Source organism: Elgaria multicarinata, chromosome 1 (genome assembly GCF_023053635.1).
Source record: "Elgaria multicarinata webbii isolate HBS135686 ecotype San Diego chromosome 1, rElgMul1.1.pri, whole genome shotgun sequence".
Classification (NCBI taxonomy): domain Eukaryota; kingdom Metazoa; phylum Chordata; class Lepidosauria; order Squamata; family Anguidae; genus Elgaria; species Elgaria multicarinata.
In genome coordinates, this window is record NC_086171.1 from 1,687,240 (window position 1) to 1,709,548 (window position 22,309).

Below are 22,309 nucleotides of genomic sequence, written 5' to 3' on the forward strand. Positions count from 1 at the left end.
TTCATGTGCCCGTGTGCAGTGTAGGGGCCATTCCAATGGAGCACACCTGCAGCAAAAACTCTTAGGATGCTCAGGGTCTCATTACAAGCCTCTATGAAAATTTTGGGGCTCCCCCTGATTTGGGAGGGCTGCCAGAGAAGCCCATTGTTTTCCTATGGCCATTCTGAAGAAACCTCATGTGCCCGTGCGCAGCTTAGGGGCCATTCCAATGGAGCACGTCTGCAGCAAAAACTCTTAGGATGCTTAGGGTCTCATTACAAACATCCATGAGAATTTCGGGGCTCCCCCTGATTTTCTGGGGCTGCCAGAAAGTGCAAGGCTTTCCTATGGCCATTCTGAAGAAACTTCATGTGCCCGTGTGCAGTGTAGGGGCCATTCCAATGGAGCACACCTGCAGCAAAAACTCTTAGGATGCTCAGGGTCTCATTACAAGCCTCTATGAAAATTTTGGGGCTCCCCCTGATTTGGGAGGGCTGCCAGAGAAGCCCATTGTTTTCCTATGGCCATTCTGAAGAAACCTCATGTGCCCGTGCGCAGCTTAGGGGCCATTCCAATGGAGCACGTCTGCAGCAAAAACTCTTAGGATGCTTAGGGTCTCATTACAAACATCTATGAGAATTTCAGGGCTCCCCCTGAGTTTCTGGGGCTGCCAGAAAGCGCCATGCTTTCCTATGGCCATTCTGAAGAAACCTCACGTGGCCGTGTGCAGCTTAGGGGCCATTCCAATGGAGCACGTCTGCAGCAAAAACTCTTAGGATGCTTAGGGTCTCATTACAAATGTCTATGAGAATTTTGGGGCTCCCCTTGATTTCTGGGGCTGCGTGACTGTCCAATGCTTTCCTATGGTCATTCTGATGGAACCTTATGGGCCCATGTGCAATGTGGGGGTCTTTCCGGTGGAGCATGTCTCCAGTAGAAACTCTTAGGGTTTTTTTGGGGGGGGGGTTAGTTCAAATCTCCATGAGCGTTTTGGGGCTCCCCCTCTTTTCTGCGTGCCTGCTTGTGACAGCCTAATGCTTTCCTATGGCCATTCTGAATGACACCCCGTATTATGGCTATGCGCAAGTTGGGGGCAAGTCCAATGCAACATGTATCAAGCACAGAGTCTTAGGATGCTTGGGTTTCTAATTTCAACCTCCGTAAGCATTTTCAGCTTCATCTGATTCTTAAGGGGCTTGTGGTATCATTCCCATGTATTCCTATGACCACTTTGAAATGTAAGCCAATTGTGAGGAGAGGGTGACGGTGGGGGGGGGGGATTTGTAAACATGGAAATAATCTGTGACAGTTTTTGGCAACCCCCCTCCACTTATTTTGGTCTTTTAAAACTGGTGCCTATGAAGCATTGCATGAAACGGCAGTCACCTTCTCTTTATTGTATTCTGTTTTCTTTTTCCGTTTGGAGATGATCCCTAGAAACCACTGTGTTGGGGGTCATAGGAATTGTTCCCCAAAACCACTTTGTTGGTTTGTATTTTGATTCTGTGTGGTTTTCTATGAAAACTAAATGTTTAACTCCTTTAGATATTTTAATTTGTAGATGATCCCTAAACTCCTTCAATGATTTCCTATGGCCATTCGGAATGACACAATGCATTTCAATGGCCATTCGGTGTCCTTCGGTTTATTACGTCCCAGAACAAGTTTGTCTGAACTGTGAGCGATGTGACCAAGACCTTGCCCCCTTGGGGGCTGGGCATGTTGCAATGGGCACGCCTCCTCCTGTTGTCCTCCTTTTTTGGTTTCCCAAATATGGTCACCCTATTTCCTCCTCCTCCCTGTTGGTAAGGAGGGAGGGGAGAAGAAAAGCCCAAAAAACCCACCACCCCGGGACCCACCCACCCCACCCCAGGCTGGGAAACCCACCCACCCCGCCTTAAGGTAAGAGGATCCACAGTCCCGCAGAAGATTACCTTACTCTGTTTTTTGTTTTGGTTTTGAAATGCTCAATTTTTCAAATTCAGATTGAGGTCACCCAGGCATTCCTGACTCTGGGAGGACGTCTCCTCCCCCAGGCAAGTCTCCATGTCAGGAGCAGCAGGAAAGGGAAAGAGGAAAGGAAGACTTGCAGGGAGCCCACAGCACCCCAGTCCCGGGCAGAATGACAAAGAGTGATTTACTCACCTCGTCCAGAAATCCTGGGACGGGCCGCCGCAGGCTGCCTCCCCGGCCCTCCCGGACTAGGGTGGGTGCGGGATCCAGCCGCTACATAGAATCATAGAATAGCAGAGTTGGAAGGGGCCTCCAAGGCCATCGAGTCCATCCCCTGCTCAATGCAGGAATCCACCCTAAAGCATCCCTGACAGATGGATGTCCAGCTGCCTCTTGAAGGCCTCTAGTGTGGGAGAGCCCACAACCTCCCTAGGTCACTGATTCCATTGTCGTACTGCTCAAACAGTCAGGAAGTTTTTCCTGATGTCCAGCTGGAATCTGGCTTCCTTTCACTTGAACCCGTTATTCCGTGTCCTGCACTCTGGGAGGATCGAGAAGAGATCCTGGCCCTCCTCTGTGTGACAACCTTTTAAGTATTTGAAGAGTGCTATCGTGTCTCCCCTCAATCTTCTCTTCTCCAGGCTAAACCTGCCCAGTTCTTTCAGTCTCTCTTCATAGGGCTTTGTTTCCAGACCCCTGATAATCCTTGTGTCTGATCCTTGCCTCTGATCCTGGGGGGCTCTAAGTCCATCCCAGCATGCTTAACCAGAACAGAATTGGGTATGGAAAAGATCTCTGGGTTGATATATGCAAGGATGGTAAACTACTGGTGTAGAGTAAGTAACTTAACTGAAGAGAGACTCCCAAAGATTTGTCTGGAGGAACAAGGGTCCACTGTGCAAGGGAACTTTTGGCTGCAGAAACTTTTCAAATTCCTTCCAAACTTTGGATTCTCTCACCAGGCACTCAATCCAACACTGACAGCTAGCAGAAATATTTTTAAACAAAGAGTGTTGTACGTAGGAGCGCAAACTGTTCCTTAAGAACAGTGAAATGGCTAGCTAGCACAAAATATCTGCACCAACCTGAGAAATACCTATCAGTACCCATGAAAACGGAACACCGGAAAGCCCTCGCACTTTTAAGGTTTGAGCAAATGGATACTGTGTTGAAATGGGGGAGATTCCACGGCATACCAGTAGAAGACAGGTCGTGTGTTTGTGGAGAGCCAGTTCCAGAGGACATACACTATGTATTTGACTGCCCCTTATATATATACACATAAGAAAAAGTTATTTGGAGCCTTTTTTAAAGAAAGTGAAATACTGGGGTGCTAAGGAAAAACTGAGTTATTTATTGCATTCAACCAACCCATATGTGATACAAAAGATTGCACTATTTGCAGTGAAAGCTAATAGCTGTAGAGCAAAGTTTTTGGATACTATTGGTGTGTGTTGTTATAAAGATTCAGAGATATAAATGAAATGTCATTGAGAAGCAATTAAAGGTTTCTGTATGTTCGCTGTGCTCCTATCTTTCGAACGAGGTGATGTTTGCCCTGTCCTGGACGGGGTTGCACCCTCCCTAAAGGATCGGCTCCATAGTTTGGGCGTGCTCTTGGATCCAGAACTGTCACTTGAGGCACAGGTGAACTCAGTGGCAAAGAGCACCTTTTATCAGCTCAGGCTGATATACCAACTGCGCCCTTCTCTGGACAGTGATAGCCTAGCTACAGTTATCCATGCTCTGATAACCTCTCACCTAGATTACTGCAATGCGTTATACGTGCGGCTGCCTTTGGAAACGGTCCAGAAACTTCAACTGGTACAAAACAGGGCAGCCCGTTTACTAACAGGGACTGGCCGACGAGACCACATCACGCCAGTCCTTTTCCAGCTTCATTGGCTGCCAGCCCAGGTCCGTGGCTGATTCAAAGTGCTGGTATTAACATTCAAAGCCCTAAACGGCTTGGGGCCAAGCTATCTGAAGGAACGCCTCCTCTCATATGTACCTGTCCGGACCCTAAGGTCATCCTCAGGGGTCCTCCGCGAGCCCCTGCCAAAGGAAGTGAGGCAGGTGGCTACCAGGAGCAGGGCCTTCTCTGCTGTCGCACCCCGGCTGTGGAATGAGCTCCGCTTGGCACCTACATTATATGCTTTTAGACGCCAGGTGAAGACCTTTTTATTCTCCCAGCATTTTAATAGTCTATAAATAAATTTTAACTTGGTGTTTTAAATTTGTAATTTTGCATTGCTGCTGTTTTTATCTGGTTGAGCTTTTATATTGTATTTTAAAGTATGGTTTTATACTGTTGTTTTATACTTTGAATGTTTTTAATTTTTGTGAACCGCCCAGAGAGCTCCGGCTATTGGGCGGTATAGAAATGTAATAAATAAATCAAATAAATAAATAAATATCCTCTTAGTAATGCATGTTACGTTTTTGATAGCTCTGTAATTTTTAACCATATGTAAAATGTCAAGTTTGTATGTGTTGCAATGATCTGTGGATTGAGCAAGAAACGTATTGATTGATAGAGGACTTATCCCTGTAGTTGGCCCTTGCAGACAAACTCCAATAGTGCCACGTGCTCAGAAATGCAAACACAGGCTCTCTTCCAAGGGTTTATATAAACAGTCATTGAACTGATGGTGGTTGAATATTAACCTCACCTAATGTTTGTAGGAGTTCTGTAGTCCCAACCAGTCTTTTGTCTGCTAGGGAGAGGAGGTCGTGCCGCCATGGATGTGCTTGGGAGCACCACCGTCTTCTTGGTCATCAGCCTGCTCTTCCTGGTGGCCTGGAAGAAGACAGCGGCCAAGAGAAAAAACCTTCCTCCTGGCCCAACACCCCTTCCAATCATTGGGAACCTCCTGCAACTGAAGACCGACAACATGAAGGAAAACCTGAAGAAGGTAAGGAAAGAGATATTAGGGTGACACTATGGGAAAGGACAACTACGCTCCTGTATCTTTAACAGTTGTATAGAGAAGGGAATTCCAGCAGGTGTCCTTCATATGCATGCAGCACCTGGGGAAATGCCCTCTTCATCACAACAGTTAAAGCTGCAGGAGCCCTGCCCTCTTAACCAGATATGAAAGAAGGCAGGGCTCCTGCAGATTTAACTATTGTGATGCAGAGTGGATTTCACCAGGTGCTGCATGCATACAAATGACACCTGCTGGAATTCTCCTTTCAATACAACTGCTAAAGATACAGGAGCCCGGTCCTCCTTTCCAACCTCCTGCATTGATCAGGGGGTTGGACTCGATGGCCTTATAGGCTCCCTCCAACTCTTCTATTCTATGTTTAGAATAGAATCGAAGCCATCGAGTCCAACCCCCTGCTCACTGCAGGAATCCACCTTAAAGCATCCCTGGCAGATGGCTGCCCAGCTGCCTCTTGAAGGCCTCCAGTGTGGGAGAGCCCACAACCTCCCTAGGTCATTGGTTCCATTGTCGTACTGCTCTAACAGTCAGGAAGTTTTTCCTGATGTCCAGCCGGAATCTGGCTTCCTGTAACTTCTACCCATTATTTGGTCTTGCTAAGAATTTACCCAAATTCTCAAAGAAAGCACATGAGATTTAAAACATTTGAATGGGGGGTGGGGGGGTGGATGAAACTGACAGATTTGTCTGTCCCTAATTCCAGTCCCATGATGTTTTGTTTCCAAGTGAAGTGCCAGAGAATAAAGAGGTCTGCCAAGTAATCAACAAGCTTTATTCAGCAAATAAACATCTCTTCTGCACCTCTAGAGAGTTTAAACCCTAGGAAATTTCCTGTAGGCTAAAATAGGGCTGACTAAGCAAGACAATTATCCTTTCAACAAAAGGGAAGGTCATTTCCCTGAGTCCCTTAACTTCAGGGAGGATTCCTTGGAAGAAGCCTTTGGCAAAAGGCTAGCTGAGCCTTTTGGCTCTCACCTTTTAGCTCTGACCGTTTGAGTCTGCAGCGGACTCCAGGATCAGCCAACTCTGAAGTTCCTTCCCCCTGTGAGAATTCCAGAGTTCCCACAGACCTGTGAGTTGTTAATGTTTTCACTGATAAGGTCTGATGAAGGTTCATCCCCGGCTGGTGAAGAGCCTGGGAGAATCACCTCCCCCACTTCCCATGAAGGCTGTTACATTTCTTGTCTTGTCTCTTCTGCTTCAGAATCTGATTCCTATTGATAGCCTGAAATGCCCTCCTCCTCCCTAAGGGTCACGACACATGATTGGGGTCTCTGCATGCTTTGCATCTCAGGGGCAAATCAGATGCAATATCAAATCATTCGGCATTTCATCACTGATGATGAAAGGTCCTCCCCGTTAAAACCTTCTGCTATCTGCTGTGTTTTTACAGATGAGCGAAAAATATGGGCCAGTGTTCATGGTGTATTTTGGCTCAGACCAGACAGTGGTCCTCTATGGTTACGACATCGTGAAGAAGGTTCTGGTCGACCGTGGAGACGAGTTCTTGGACCGAGGCAGCTTCCCATCATCAGATAAAGCCAGCAGAGGACTTGGTATGGTCCAATACCATTAATCATAGAATCATAGAATAGTAGAGTTGGAAGGGGTATATAAGGTCATTGAGTCCAACCCCCTGCTCAATGCAGGAATCCACCCTAAAGCTTGCCTGATAGATGGCTGTCCAGCTGCCTCTTGAAGGCCTCTAGTGTGGGAGAGCCCACCACTTCCCTAGATAACTGGTTACATTGTCATACTGCCCTAACAGTCAGAAAATTTTTCCTGATGTCCAGCTGGAATCTGACTTCCTGTAACTTGAGCCCGTTATTCCATGTCCTGCACTCTGGGAGGATCGAGAAGAGATCCTGGCCCTCCTCTGTGTGACAACCTTTTAAGTATTTGAAGAGTGCTATCATGTCTCCCCTCAATCTTCTCTTCTCCAGGCTAAACAGGCCCAGTTCTTTCAGTCTCTCTTCATAGGGCTTTGTTTCTAGACCTCTGATCATCCTCGTTGCCCTCTTCTGAACACGCTCCAGCTTGTCTGCATCCTTCTTGAATTGTGGAGCCCAGAACTGGACGCAATACTCTAGATGAGGCCTAACCAGGGCCGAATAGAGAGGAACCAGGACCTCACGTGATTTGGAAGCTATACTTCTATTAATGCAGCCCAAAATAGCATTTGCCTTTCTTGCAGCCATATCGCACTGTTGGCTCATATTCAGCTTGCGATCTACAACTACTCCAAGATCCTTCTCGTTTGTAGTATTGCTGAGCGAAGTATCCCCCATCTTGTAACTGTGCATTTGGTTTGTGGTTGTGCTTGGCCCATGAGACACAGCCAGCTTTCTGCATGAGCTGGCTGTGTGCTCCATCTGACTTGTACAAAGTCAGGTTCTTGGTCCTTCTAGCTTACAAGTGTCTACAGCAACCGGTAACAACTCTCCAGGGTTCCCGCTGGAGGTCTTTCCCAGTCCTGCCAGAAGATGTTGCGATTGAACTTGGGACTTCCTGCATGGAAGGCATGTGCTCTGCCACTGAGCCATGGCCCTCCCTCAGGCATGCTCTCCATCACGAAAGATGCTCCTGCCACCGGAATCCAGGCATTCACGGGCATCAGGGTGCAATCAGTGCAATCCCAGGGTCTGAATGGCTGGAAAGGGCTACATCATGGCCGGCCTTACCATTAGGCAGAATGATGCCACCAACTCAGGCAGCCAATGAGGGACGGCAGGGACGGGGAGCAGTGGTAGGGCATTGGGAGGCAGATCCATGCGTGTCACGCACCTACCCTGCACCCCCCGTGCTGCCCTGCTGCCGTCAGGTGCTGTTCTCTCATCAGCGCTGAACTAAGATTCAACTACCAATCCAGCTGATTTTGCACATGGAGTGGAACACAAGAACATAAGAAGATGTTAAAGACCAGCCACGAGTCAAAGCGTTCTCTTAAATGGTTTATTGCCAATTACCCAGCCATCAATCACTGGACAAAAACGAAGGAGGAAACTGCTGCTGTTTAAGAGAAACACAGCCCTTTACATAGAATCCAATAGTTCTGCCCAGAGACAAGTTCTGAAGCGCAAGCCTACCAATCCGGGCCGAAAAACCAAGCAGGGGATGCCGGTGTCATGGAGCCAAGAGCAAGTGAAAGTCAAAGTCTAGTCCCACGTCAAAAGCCAAGTCAGTCGTCCAAAATGCCAGGGTTAAGAGTTCACGCGGAGTCAATCAAGCCGGTCCAGGTCCAGAATCCAAAGTCACCGTCAGGAGGCAAGGCGTGGAGACACAGTAGCTACCGTAGAAACGAAAGGTGTTCGCCAGACCAGACCAGCTGTCGGTTTCTCCCTTTTCAAGCCCTGCCAGCATGACCCCACCCAGATCCCAGCTGTGCCTCATTCCTCCACCCTTTTGACCCAACCCCCTACTAAAGCTCGGCGTTTCCCCCCTGCCTGTTCTGCCTTTCTTCGTCTGACCCCCTGCATCTGTTCTGCCCTTTTCCTACGTCTTCTTTCACGGGGGCTGGGCAGTCGAACCACCTCCGTCTCTGACTCAGCCTCAGGAGAGACAGGCAGAGGAAGCAACTGACTGGCCCGTGGCTCCTCCATGGGACCTGCGTCCTCCTCCATTGCACGGCTCCCTTCCATCTGTGCGCCGGTCTCTGGTCCAGCTGTGGAGGAGGAAACACCCTCTTCCAAGTTTGCCTCCTCATCATCTAAGGAGGCTTCCTCAGGTGCATCCCTAACAGAAGAGCCCTGATGCTGCATCAGACCCAGGGTCCATCTAGTCTAGCGTTCTGTCCGCACAGTGGACAACTAGCTGCCCACAGGAAATCCACAAGCAGGACATGAACGCAACAGCAACCTCCTGCCCATGTTCCCCAGCAACTGGTGTACGTAGGCATACTGCCTCTGATCCTGGAGGTGAAGGGGGCGCCGTGTTGTCCTTCACCTCAAGCAGCAAAAGTCTTGAGTCGGTCCTGGGGTCTCCTCTGCTGTTGTCCATAGAACACAACCACAGTTAATGCATGCGGATGGATCCTGTAGTAATAATTCACTCTCTTTTCTGGCTCCAGCCTACCCAGATGAATCTTAAAACTAAGAATTTTAAGATGTTGTTATTGTTATTTTAGTATTGTATCATTTTTATATGCACTTTTAAGCAGTTTTGTGTATTATATTGGTGTGTTTAATCATAGAATCATAGAATCATAGAATAGCAGAGTTGGAAGGGGCCTACAAGGCCATCGAGTCCAACCCCCTGCTCAATGCAGGAATCCACCCTAAAGCATCCCTGACAGATGGTTGTCCAGCTGCCTCTTGAAGGCCTCTAGTGTGGGAGAGCCCACCACATTGTGGTACTACTCTAACAATCAGGAAGTTTTTCCTGACGTCCAGCCGGAATCTGGCTTCCTTTAACTTGAGCCCGTTATTCCGTGTCCTGCACTCTGGGAGGATCGAGAAGAGATCCTGGCCCTCCTCTGTGTGACAACCTTTCAAGTTTTAATGTTGTTCCTTGCCTCGATTCAGAGTGAGAGGCTGGTAAGAAATAAAGTTGTTGTTGTTATTATTATTATTTTGTTTCCTCTGATTGCCCACTTCAGGTCTTTTCATGGCCAATGGCGAGGGTTGGGTCCAGGTCCGTCGCTTCTCTCTCTCCACCTTGAGGAACTTTGGCATGGGGAAGAAAAGCATCGAGGAACGTATCCAGGAGGAGGCAGAGTATTTCGTGAAAGCACTCAGGGCCAAAAAGGGTACATGTTGATATCTTGAAATTTCAATAAATGTATTTTTTAAATGTATGTGAAAGAATCATCCTAGTCAGAAAGACTATATGCACCTGTATATTCTAGTTTGGCATCGGGGGCGGGGTAGCAGGATCACAGCGACAATAACATCCTGGATTTCTCTGTCGATTTCTATGGGCAGCTCTTGCTTCCACCATTACATGAGCCAAGAAGTCTACATAAACTGGAAAGTGACCCTGCGTGTTAGTCTAACCCAGGGCTAGTTGACCTGGTGTCCTCCAGATGTTTTGAACTACAACTCCCATCAAACTCAGCAAGCATGGGGAATGGTAAGGCAGTGTGGAAGTTGTAGTCCGAAGCATCTGGAAGGGACCAAGTTATCTACTCCTGGTGTGACCCAGCCTTCTCCAAGTTGGAGATAGGTAGCTGGGGGCTTCTGAGAATTATAGCCCAACACATCCGGAGCCCCAAGCTGAGGAAGGCTGAGCTAGCCATTACATCTAAGTAGATGAGATACTATGTCAGCAACCCACTGTCTAGAACAGAGGTGGGAAACTTGTGGTTCTCCAGATGTTTTGGCCTCCAATTGCCATCAGGCCTGGCCAGCCTAGCCAGTAGTGAGGGATGATGGAAGTTGTAGGCGAAAAGAACTAGAGGGCCACAAGTTGCCCATCTGGAATGTTGCTTATTCAAGGTTGCTTCTGATTGTATCCAGAAAACCTCACAAGATCCAATCAGGACATCCCACGCAGATACGCAGTTCCAAGTGTGGCCAAGTGTTCTATTTTACAGTGGGCAGTCTTCTGTTTGGAGGTGTCCTCCGTTTGAAGGATTTTCCAAGCCTGCTTTCAACATTAAGAACCCTAAGAAAGGGGAGCATGAACCTTGAAGTTGCCTGGCCACAGGTTGCACCCAGAAAACAGGTGGAGCAGCAGGCAGGCAGGTAGGGCACCTGGTCACGGTCTCTCCCACTATGGTGAGATGGACTGCATTTCTATTTTAATTATAGTTCTAAATTTCCCTCTAGCCATTATTTTAATTTAATTATAGGTCTAAATCAGGATGTGTTATCATACACACATGTTATGGAAATCTATGGTCTCTTTTGGGAACAATGACATTTCTTCTTTTTGAATGAGGCATAAGGGGACCACCCTGATACAGAGAAATAAGGAAAATAATATTGTCAAGCGGAACATCTGTTTCTTCTTCTTCATGGTAACGGGCGTGAAGGCTGGCCTGCTCCAGACCACTGCCAAAAGCCCCATTTCTCTCCAATTCCCATTGTTATAGGAAAACCTGAGAGGAAGCTCAACCAAACTCCACGGGGCTTACTTTTAAGTAAACAATCTTAACACGAGGCTGTTCTGCAGCACGCAGGAGACAGATAAAAGTGAGTGGTAGAAAGAGCAGGAACCAGAGATGAGTGATGGAGAAAGATTCTCCATGGTCTACTGATTAGAAGAAATCCTGGCCCTCCTCTGTGTGACAACCTTTCAAGTCTTTGAAGAGTGCTATCATGTCTCCCCTCAATCTTCTCTTCTCCAGGCTGAACAGGCCCACTTCTTTCAGTCTCTCTTCATAGAGCTTTGTTTCCAGACCCCTGATCATCCTGGTTGCCCTCCTCTGAACACGCTCCAGCTTGTCTGCATCCTTCTTGAATTGTGGAGCCCAGAACTGGCCGCAATACTCTAGATGAGGCCTAACCAGGGCTGAATAGAGAGGAACCAGTACCTCACGTGATTTGGAAGCTACACTTCTATTAATGCAGCCCAAAATAGCATTGGCCTTTCTTGCAGCAACATTGCACTGTTGGCTCATATTCAGCTTGTGATCTACAACAATTCCAAGATCCTTCTCGTTTGTAGGAGGATCGAGAAGAGATCCTGGCCCTCCTCTGTGTGACAACCTTTCAAGTATTTGAAGAGTGCTATCATGTCTCCCCTCCATCTTCTCTTCTCCAGGCTAAACATGCCCAGTTCTTTCAGTCTCTCTTCATAGGGCTTTGTTTCCTGACCCCTGATCATCCTGGTTGCCCTCCTCTGAACACGCTCCAGCTTGTCTGCGTCCTTCTTGAATTGTGGAGCCCAGAACTATTATTATTATTATTTATTTATATAGCACCATCAATGTACATGGTGCTGACACAAAACTGGACACAATATTCTAGGTGAGGCCTAACCAGAGCCGAATAGAGAGGAACCAGGACTTCACGTGATTTGGAAGCTATACTTCTATTAATGCAGCCCAGGATGCATTAATCAGGATCTGCAGACTTCAGATCCTGGACTGATGACTAGCTAAGTGGTCCATCAACATTTGACTCTTGCCTGCTGACTCCTTTTTGCTTTCCAGGTCAGCCCTTCAACCCAGCCACCCTATGCAGCGGCGCTACCAGCAATGTGATCAACCACATCTTGCTTGGAGAGCGGTTTGATTACCAGGATGAGGAGTTTGTCCAGGTCCTCCGCCTGCTCTCTGACAGCTTACGACTCGAGAGCTCAGCCTCAGGTCAGGTGAGGAGGAGAGCAAAGGGAACCAACGCGGGCGTACGCAGAGAAGGCGCAGCAGCAGGCTCTTAGAGGGAGCGACGTGGCTTTTCTAGAACAAAATGGCGCTTATTCCCAAGTAAATGTGTTGGGCATCAGGGGCAGCAGAAGCAAACTCCATTTTATTCCCACGGTCGTCGGCTCAGTTCAGACGACACGTTTCTCAACGGCGGTTTTAGAATTCCATGGTGGCGTTTTTAGACCACCGTTGAGAAATGTGTCGTCTGGCGGGAAAACTCCACCCCGTGGTAGAGGTTTTTTTAGAAAACACTCGGCACTGAATATCCACGTTGTACAGAGGAGGGTTCCCCCACAGCCATGGTGTGTGATGTATGGGGGGCTCTGTGGAGATTTCCACTGCATTGAGATTTCCATTGCATTGAGTGTATATACCACTACATTTATAAGATCCAGCCCTCCTCTCTCTTTCTCTCAGCTCTACAACATCTTCCCCAGGATCATGGACTACTTGCCTGGTCCTCACCAAAGGTTCTTCAAGAACCTGCATGAGATCCGGGACTTCATAACCAAGAAGGTGAAGGATCATGAGGAAACCCTGGACCTCACTGGCATTCCTCGGGACTTCGCAGACTCCTTCCTCCTTAAAATGGAGCAGGTGAGACATGCACAGGGCCGGCCCTCCCATGAAATAGCCTGATGCAGGCGCATCAGGCAGCAGAATATTAGAAGAGTGGCAGGCTGGCCGGCGGAGCCCACAGCACATGGAGGAGCAACCCAGCAAGCAAAGACACCTCAGCCCTCAGCAGTGATGAAGTTCTTCATTCTCCATCCCCAACGAGAGGCATGCTCACAGCATAGAATCAGAGAATCAGAGAATAGCAGAGTTGGAAGGGGCCTACAAGGCCATTGAGTCCAATCCCCTGCTCAATGCAGGAATCCACCCTAAAGCATCCCTGACAGAGGGTTGTCTAGCTGCCTCTTGAAGGCCTCTAGGGTGGGAGAGCCCACAACTTCCCTAGGTAACTGGTTCCATTGTCATACTGCTCTAACAGTCAGGAAGTTTTTCCTGATGTCCAGCCGGAATCTGGCTTCCTTTAACTTGAGCCCATTATTCCGTGTCCTGCACTCTGTAAGGATCGAGAAGAGATCCCAGGTGAGCCTGCCCCCTTACCTGGCTCCACCACCGTCGTCGCATGGACTGCGGCGGGGGTGGCGGAGCTAGGTAAGCCCCCCTCCCCCCCCCCCACTTACCTGCCTCTGTTGTGGTCTGGCCCTGGCTTCAACTGAGGGCCAGAACTCAAACCAGAAGAGCAGGCCGTGGCCTGCTCTTCTGGCTTGAGGCCTGGCCCTCAGCTGAAGCTGGCCAGACCGCAACGAAGGCAGGTAAGCCCCCCTCCCCTCTGCCCCCTTACCTGGCTCCACCACCGTCACCTCTCAGACTGCAGCAGCGGCGCCAGGTAAGTCCCCCTCCCCCCCACTTACCTGCCTCCGTCGCAGGCTTCAACTGAGGCCCAGGTAAGCCCCGTAGCCCCCAGCCCCCATACCTGGCTCCACCACTGTCGCTGCACGGACTGCGGGGGCAGCGGTGCCAGGTGAGCCCCCTCCCCCCCTTACCTGTGTTCGAAGCTCCAGATGGAGGCGAACCGCTTCGCCTTGATCTGCAGCTCCCCCAATCTGAATCTGCCTTTGGCAGAGGCAGATCGGCTCGGTCCGTTCCAGATTCACTATCCGAATCGGAGTCGAGCACAGCTCTAGTGCAAACCCATTAAGCCAGTGTTTTGCCCGTTATTTGAACAGATGCTGTTTCTTTTAGCCATTGAATCAATTTTCTCAGATAACTACTCCGTATCTCATTTTTAAACTACTCCATAAGAACAGGCAATGGCAGCTTGCTATTTACTGTTTTACTCTGTACAGCACCATGTACACTGATGGTGCTATATAAATAAATAAATAAATATAATAATAATAATAATAATAATAATAATAATAATAATAATAATAAGATTGTTCCTGAAACCAGCGTCATCCCATCCACTTTTTCCAGCAGCCCAGCTGATCTGCCTGCCAATTTCTTCCCCAGGTCCCATCTCCCATTAGCGAAAAGCTCTTATCTCCATTTAGCAGCTGGTTGGAGATAAGAGCTTTTTCCTGCTGAGCTCTGGAAATGGATGCCTTGGTATTTTGGGACGCCATTTGAAGGTGCTGCTGATTGATTCCCCAGTGTGTAGTGAGTGATTTCAACAATGTTCTTCGCATTCCCAGGAGAAGCACAACCCCAAGACTGTATTTACTAGAGAGAATTTGATCGTGATAATTTTTGACCTATTCCTGGCTGGGACAGAAACAACCGCCATCAGCCTCAGATACATCTTCATGATCCTGCTTGAACACCCTGCAGTAGAAGGTTTACAAAAGATTGAATTAATTTTGCATTTTATTTGTACAGATCACATATTTCTTTTATGGGAGGATGCTTTAACCACGGAATCATTTTTCTTGGAAAGCTACTCCATCCTTTGCAAAATTCTGAGTGGGCATCTTCTGATAACTTATTCCTTTAGCTTCTTTCCTTCCCTGCCTTATGAAAAACAGCCCTGGGTGAGTTAAAATATACCCATATTTCACTTCATTCCGAACACAACTCCCATAAGACAGGCAATGATAGATTGCAAAGATTGTTCATAGCTAACTGTGGATTGGAACCAGGATCTTCAGCATCTAAGCCCAAAGTGCTATCCACTAGGATGACCCTATGGAAAGGAGGACTGGGCTCCTGTAACTTTGCAAGTTGCGATGAAAAGGGAATTTCAGAAGGTGTCATTTGTATGCCTATAACACCTGGTGAAATTCCCTCTTCATCATAAGAACATAAGAAGAGCCCTGCTGGATCAGACCATCTAGTTCAGCACTCTGTTCACACCGCGGCCAACGAGCCATCAGCCAGGGATGAACGAGCAGGACATGGTGCAACAGCACCCTCCCGCCCATGTTCCCCAGCAACTGGTGCACCCAGGCTTACTGCCTCGAATACTGGAGGTAGCACACAAGCATCAGGGCTAGTAGCCATGGATAGCCTTTGGCTCCAGGAATTTATCCAACCCTCTTTTAAAGCCATCCAGATTGGTGACCATCACCGTATCCTGTGGTAGTCAGTTCCATAGTTTAACTATGTGCTGTGTGAAGAAGTCCTTCCACTTATTTGTCCTGGATCTCCCACCAATCAGTTTCATGGGATATGACCCCATTGGGTCCTAGTATTTTGAGAGAGGGAGAAAAATGTCTCCCTCTCCACATTCTCCACACCAGGCATAATTTGTACACCTCTGTCACGTCTCCCCTTAGCCTCCTTTTTTCCAAGCTAAACAATCCCAGTTGATGTAACCTTCCCTCGTAGGGGAGATGCTCCAGCCCCTTAATAATAGAATCATAGAATAGTAGAGTTGGAAGGGGCCTAAAAGGCCATCAAGTCCAACCCCCTGCTCAACGCATTGTAGTTGCTCTTTTCTGCACTTTTTCCAGCTCTATAATATTCAGATACAAAAGAGGACAGGGCTCCTGCAGCTTTAGCTGTTGTGATAAAGAGGGAATTTCACCAGGGGCTGCATGCATACAAATGACACTGAAATTCCTTTTTCTGTACAACTGTTAAAGTTACAGGAGCCCGGTCCTCCTTTCCATGTGGTCACCCGAATTACCCACTACTGTCTTATCATAGAAACATAGAATCATAGAATAGCAGAGTTGGAAGGGGCCTACAAGGCCATCTAGTCCAACCCCCTGCTCAATGCAGGAATCCACCCTAAAGCATCCCTGACAGATGGTTGTCCAGCTGCCTCTTGAAGGCCTCTAGTGTGGGAGAGCCCACAACCTCCCTAGGTAACTGATTCCACCGTCGCACTGTTCTAACAGTCAGGAAGTTTTCCTGATGTCCAGCCAGAATCTGGCTTCCTTTAACTTGAGCCCGTTATTCCATGTCCTGCACTCTGGGAGGATTGAGAAGAGATCCTGGCCCTCCTCTGTGTGACAACCTTTTAAGTATTTGAAGAGTGCTATCATGTCTCCCCTCAATCTTCTCTTCCCCAGGCTAAACATGCCCAGTTCTTTCAGTCTCTCTTCATAGGGCTTTGTTTCTAGACCCCTGATCATCCTGGTTGCCCTCCTCTGAACACGCTCCAGCTTATCTGCATCCTTCTTGAATTGTGGAGCCCAGAACTGGACACAATACTCTAGATGAGGCCTAACCAGGGCCGAATAGAGAGGAATCAGTACCTCACGTGATTTGGAAGCTATACTTCTATTAATGCAGCCCAAAATAGCATTTGCCTTTCTTGCAGCCATATTGCACTGTTGGCTCATATTCAGCTTGCGATCTACAACAATTCCAAGATCTTTCTCGTTTGTAGTATTGCTGAGCCAAGTGTCCCCCATCTTGTAACTGTGCATTTGGTTTCTATTTCCTAAATGTAGAACTTAGCATTTATCCCTATTCAATTTCATTCCATTGTTTTCAGCCCAGCACTCCAGCCTATCAAGATCACTTTGAAGTTTGTTTCTGTCTTCCAGGGTATTAGCTATCCCACCCAATTTGGTGTCATCTGCAAATTTGATCAGCGTTCCCTGCACCTCCTCGTCCAAATCATTAATAAAAATGTTGAAGAGCACTGGGCCCAGGACTGAGCCCTGCGGCACCCCACTCGTTGCCTCTCCCCAGTTTGAGAAGGTTCCATTGATAAGTACTCTTTGAGTCCCATTCTGTAGCCAACTGTGGATTCACCTAATAGTTGTTCCATCTAGCCCACTTTTAGCTAGTTTGTTAATCAGAATGTCATGTGGTACTTTGTCAAAAGCTTTGCTGAAGTCAAGATATATGACATCCACAGCATTCCCACAGTCCACAAGGGAGGTTATCCTATCAAAAAATGAGATCAAATTAGTCTGACAGGATTTGTTCCTGACAAATCCATGTTGGCCTCTAGTAATCACTGCATTGATTTCAAGGTGTTTACAGATTGACTTCTTTATAATCTGCTCCAGAATTTTCCCAGGGATGGATGTCAGGCTGACTGGTCTGTAGTTCCCAGGTTCCTCCTTTTTGCCCTTTTTGAAGATAGGGACAACGTTAGCCCTCCTCCAGTCGTCCGACACCTCACCCGTCTTCCATGATTTTGCAAAGATAATAGACAAAGGTTCTGAGAGTTCTTCCGCTAGCTCCTTCATTACTCTAGGATGCAATTCATCGGGCCCTGGAGATTTGAACTCATTCAAGGAAATTAGGTGTTCTTTGACCATTTGTTTATCAATCTCAAACTGCAATCCTGCCCCCTCAACTTCTGCTTCACTTTTTCCAGGGGGGTCATAGACCCGCTTTTGGGAGAAGACCGAGGCAAAGTAGGAATTGAGCACTTCAGCCTTTTCTTTGTCGTCTGTTATCAATTTGCCATCCTCATTAAGCAACTTACCTGGGCAGCCATAGGCCCAGTCCACACTCATAAACAATGGTTTATTTAACCATGAACAACCAACGGTTCTGTGTTTGCACCTAATATGACAACCCATGGCTTAAACAGCCCAGAGTTCATAACCAAACAACAAACCGAGGGTTCTCTTTCTGGGTTGTTCGTGGTTAAGAAAACATGGTTTGTTAGCACGGCTACATTCACATATTTTACAATAACCAAGAATTCAACAGCCTATGACTTTCATTAGGGTGACAACAGCTGAAGAAAGGGTTAAATACATCCTGAGCTCTGCAGTCCTGACAACTGCATGTGATCCATTTAAGCATCATGGGTAATTTGGCCAAGATCTTGTGGGAAAGTCAATTTCAGAATGACAGTTACAGTTTTAAAAAAAGAGCAGGCAAGGAGGCCACCAAAACCTGGCTTCTTTTTCTTGGTCTGTCGAGTGCACCAAATGCCCTCTCTTTGGTCCCCTTCCAGCAAAGATCCATGAGGAAATAGACCGAGTGATAGGGCAGGAACGGCCTCCTGCCATGAAGGACCGACCTGAGATGCCCTACACAGAAGCTGTCATCCATGAAGTGCAGCGATTTCTTGATCTCATCCCCTTAGGATTTGTCCGTGTGGTGAAACAGGACATGGAATTCGAAGGCTTTACCATCCCAAAGGTACCTCCCAGAAACAATTTAAGGTTGGGACCTAATGTAGACATGCTTCTTGGCGCCCATCAGGCTCCTTGCTGCCCCTCGTAATTTTTATTAGGGGTGTGCACGGACCCCCCAATCCTCTTCGCGCCCGATCCGCAAATTGCGGATCAGGCCCACTCTGCCCCGCCTCGATCCGCCTAGGGGCCAATCCGCTCCACTGCGGAGCTCAGGCTCCGAATCGGAGCTCCGCAGTGGCGGGGAGTGGCGCCAGGTAAGGCCCCCCTCCCTCCTCCCCCTTACCTGTGTCCGTCCCATCCCATCCCAGCTACACTAGAGCCTGCGGCTCAACCAGGAACTGTAGGCCCCGGCCTACACTTCCTGGTTGAGCCGCGGGCTCTAGTGAAGCTGGGATGGGCCGGTACAGACGCAGGTAAGACCCACCTCCCTCCTCTCCCTTACCTGCATCCGTCCACGGTCCTGCGGCTGCTTCATCTGAGCCCGAGGACTCAACCAGGAAGACCAGGCCACAATTGTGGCCTAGTCTTCCTGTTTGAGTCCTCGGGCTCAGTTGAAGCAGCCGCGGGACCGCGAACGGATGCAGGTAAGACCCCCCTCTCCCTTGCCCCCTTACCTGGCTCTGCCACCGTCGCCGCATGGTCGGCAGCGACAGGGGCAGGGCCAAGTAAACCCCCCTTACCTTTTTTGCGGAGCTCTGGATCGAGGCGAAGGATCCGCCTTCACCTCAATCCGCTCTGCAATGTTCTGCGGCTCCCCCGATGCTCTTCGCCTCTGCCTTAAGGGGAGGCGAAGCCCCCCCGATCCGCTCCTGCTTCTCCAGTCTGAGGAGAAGCGGAGCACATCCCTAATTTTTATTTCATTTCTTAAGTTCTTTCCCGCCCCCCAAATTTTTTTACTGGAAGGCTTGTTGAAAAGTGAAGTGCTGTCCTTCATCTTTACTTGGGTTCAAAAGAGGTTTTTGTGTATGTGTTTTGGAACTCAGACCTCAGTTCTGCCTTATATGTAGGGTTTTGGGAACGTCACTTTTCTTTTAGTCACCCCAGTTTGCCATCTGGGAAATGAGTGTTTTGTGACCGGCCATGTCCACCATGGCAGCCATTTTGTGAAAGGGCAAGTCCCCCGTGGGAGCCATTTGTGGCACTGCACTCCCTCAAAATTCTCAATGTGCCCCCCCCCCACAAATTAATCACTCTTAATTGTTGCTTATTGTTGTGCTAACACATTTTTTGCTTCTTCTAATAGGGTGCTACTATTTACCCAATCCTGAGTTCTGTACTCCATGACTCCAAGCAGTATAAAAATCCATCTCAGTTTGACCCAGAACATTTCCTGGATGAAAAAGGACACTTCAAGAAGAATGGAGCTGACATGCCCTTTTCAGCAGGTAGGAATAGCTGGACAGCCATTTGCTGGGGATGCTCTAGTTCACAGGTCCTTAGGGTGACCCTATGAAAAGGAGGACCGGGCTCCTGTATCTTTAACAGTTGTATAGAAAAGGAAATTTCAGCAGGTGTCATTTGTATATATGGGAACCTGGTGAAATTCCCTCTTCATCACCACAATTAAAGCTGCAGGAGCTATACTAGAGTGACCAGATTTAAAAGAGGGCAGGGCACCTGCAGCTTTAGCTGTTGTGGTGAAGAGGGAATATCACCAGGTGCTGCATGCATACAGACGACACCTGCTGAAATTCCCTTTTCTATGCAACTGTTAAAGATACAGGAGCCCTGTCCTCTTTTTCATATGGTCACCCTACAGGTCCTCCAAATGTGCCTGGTGGCACCTAAGCGCCATTCAGTTGATCCAAGGAAAGTTTGCAGAGCAATCTTAATATCTGTATTTGGCCTCACACTTGGTTGATTGTTTAGGATGACAGAGGATGTCATAATACGGTGCTGGTGTAATCTACAGCAGTGGTTCCCAATTAGCTAAGTACTGCGGACCCCTTGCTTTTCAAATGCCAAGCTATGGACCCCCTACTTTTGAAAATGTTGTTATCTCTATGGTAGTTACCTGTGCGAAACAATTTTTTGGAGAAAATAAGGGGTAGCCCATAATAAGCAAAGGATTTTAGGTATATTAAAAAAACAGACCATAAAAATTGTGGTATTTGTGATGTTACCACGCAAAAATGACAATGATTTAGTTAGGAATATAAAGACAAATTTAATTTTACTAACTCTAGTTCAAAATTGAACAAATTATGACATGTCTAGCAGCTACTAAACCTAAGTGTGATGGGAGAAATCATGCCTCTTTTCATCCCGAACAATCCCTTCCACATCTGGTTCAATATTTCCTACTTTTAATCTCAAATCTGGATCAACATCGAGACGATTTCTATGCTTGTTCTTCATAGAACAAAATGTCAAAAATGTTTGTTGACAAAGATATCTGGAACAAAAGGGAACCAGATGTTTCAAAGCTTTTTCACCTAACTTCTTATAATCAGGAAAAACCTTCACCCAGAATTGGTCCAGTCTATACTCTTTGAAAAATGATTTCAGTGGACCATCACAAGTCACGTCAGCAAGCGCTTCTTCCTCTTCCGCAGATAGAGTTGTTAGTTGTACATCACCACGTTCAAAAGGATTCCTTCTCCATGAGTTTTCAGGATTAGGTGCAGGGAAGTAATCTCTGAAGCTAGTCGCTAACTAACGTAGGTGCTTCCACGCATGACGTCACCGTCGAAGCAAATGGAGCACGGGAGTCGGCGTATTCTCTTTTATTAAAATGCGGACCTTGCAGAGCTAATATGTGAATGGTGCCACGGACCCCCCGGGTGGGGGTCCGCGGACCCCCAATTGGGAACCACTGATTTACAGTGTTCCTCCTAAAAATTACCTTATATAGAAGAGTACTTCTCAGCAGCCTGGCCTATGATCCATGATAGGGCGGGGGGGGGGGGGGGAAATGCTATTCAAACATGAGTTCTGTATGTGTTTTGAAAAAGAAAATTATGAAGTGGCCTGTTGAGACACCCAGTAATTTTCAGGTGGGCCCCAGAGGGGGAAATTGAGGCGTGTTCCTCTAGATCTAGATTCCCTACAACCAAGAGGAAGACAGACTAGACAGCCAAAGAAATGGTGCTTCCAAATGTATGGTCCTGTGAATGGAAAGCAGCTTTCCCCGTTGGACCTGCCAGTTGGGGACAATGGGAGCTGTAGTCCGACACGTCTGAAGGACACCAGGAGGGGGCAGGCTGCTCTAAAGCAATGGCCATTGAAGGAGTTGGCATTCTTGAGGTCTCCTCCCCACGAAATACCTCCACCGCACCGTCTGCTTCCATCTGTTACAGGAAAGAGGAACTGTCTAGGCGAAGGACTGGCCCGGATGCAACACTTCTTATTTCTTACCACCATCCTGCAAAGTTTCCGTCTCAAACACCCTCCGGGAGTCACTAAAATCAACCTCACTCCAGAGATCAGCGGCATCACAAACATCCCACACCAGGTCACGTTCTGCTTCTCCCCACGCTAAGCGGCAACCTCAGCTCCAGGGTCACGGCTTGGCCTCGTGCAAGGACTCAGCGCATTCATTCATTCATTCATTTTCTGGTTTTAATGCACAAGGCACATGGGGGGGGGGAAGCCGCCACATCAGGAAAAGAAGAGTTCTAACTTCGCTTTCTAATATATATAAGGTGCAAGAACGCACACAACTACTCGAACCACTAGTGGAGTAGGATGATTAACAAGAAACCCATTTATTATTATACAAAAATTACAAAAAAGCTGATGTATCCTAGCCTTCCTCAACCTGGGGCGCTCCAGATGCGTTGGACTGCATCTCCCAGAATGCCCCAGCCACTGGGGCATTCTGGGAGTTGTAGTCCAACGCATCTGGAGCGCCCCAGGTTGAGGAAGGCTGTGTTAGACAATAGTGGTGTTGGGTACTATAATACAATAAACCAATAATTGGAATGCTTTTCCGACTATAAGACAATATAAGTCTATAATATAGCCCAAGAAAGACACACTTTAGTCTATTAAACACATTTGTCTATTAAACACTTTAGTCTATTAAACACATTTGGCAATACATCAGTACATAA

At 47.7% G+C, this 22,309-nt stretch overlaps 1 protein-coding gene across 2 annotated transcripts; it reads left to right on the forward strand.

Moving 5' to 3' along the window:
• The first annotated feature begins 1,860 nt into the window (after positions 1-1,860).
• LOC134395812 (cytochrome P450 2C25-like) lies at positions 1,861-22,004 on the forward strand. Of its 2 annotated transcripts, none has more exons than XM_063121982.1 (10): positions 1,861-1,881; positions 4,654-4,847; positions 6,274-6,436; positions 9,475-9,624; positions 11,974-12,134; positions 12,604-12,783; positions 14,394-14,535; positions 18,071-18,258; positions 19,498-19,639; positions 21,554-22,004. In XM_063121982.1, the coding sequence occupies exons 2-10, from the start codon at positions 4,674-4,676 to the stop codon at positions 21,733-21,735; spliced, it is 1,482 nt and encodes a 493-aa protein (XP_062978052.1). In that variant the 5' UTR covers positions 1,861-1,881; positions 4,654-4,673; the 3' UTR covers positions 21,736-22,004. The 2 variants fall into 2 exon arrangements, with proteins under 2 accessions (XP_062978052.1, XP_062978045.1); XM_063121975.1 differs by lacking the exon at positions 1,861-1,881 and adding an exon at positions 3,925-4,101.
• Positions 22,005-22,309: the final 305 nt, after the last annotated feature.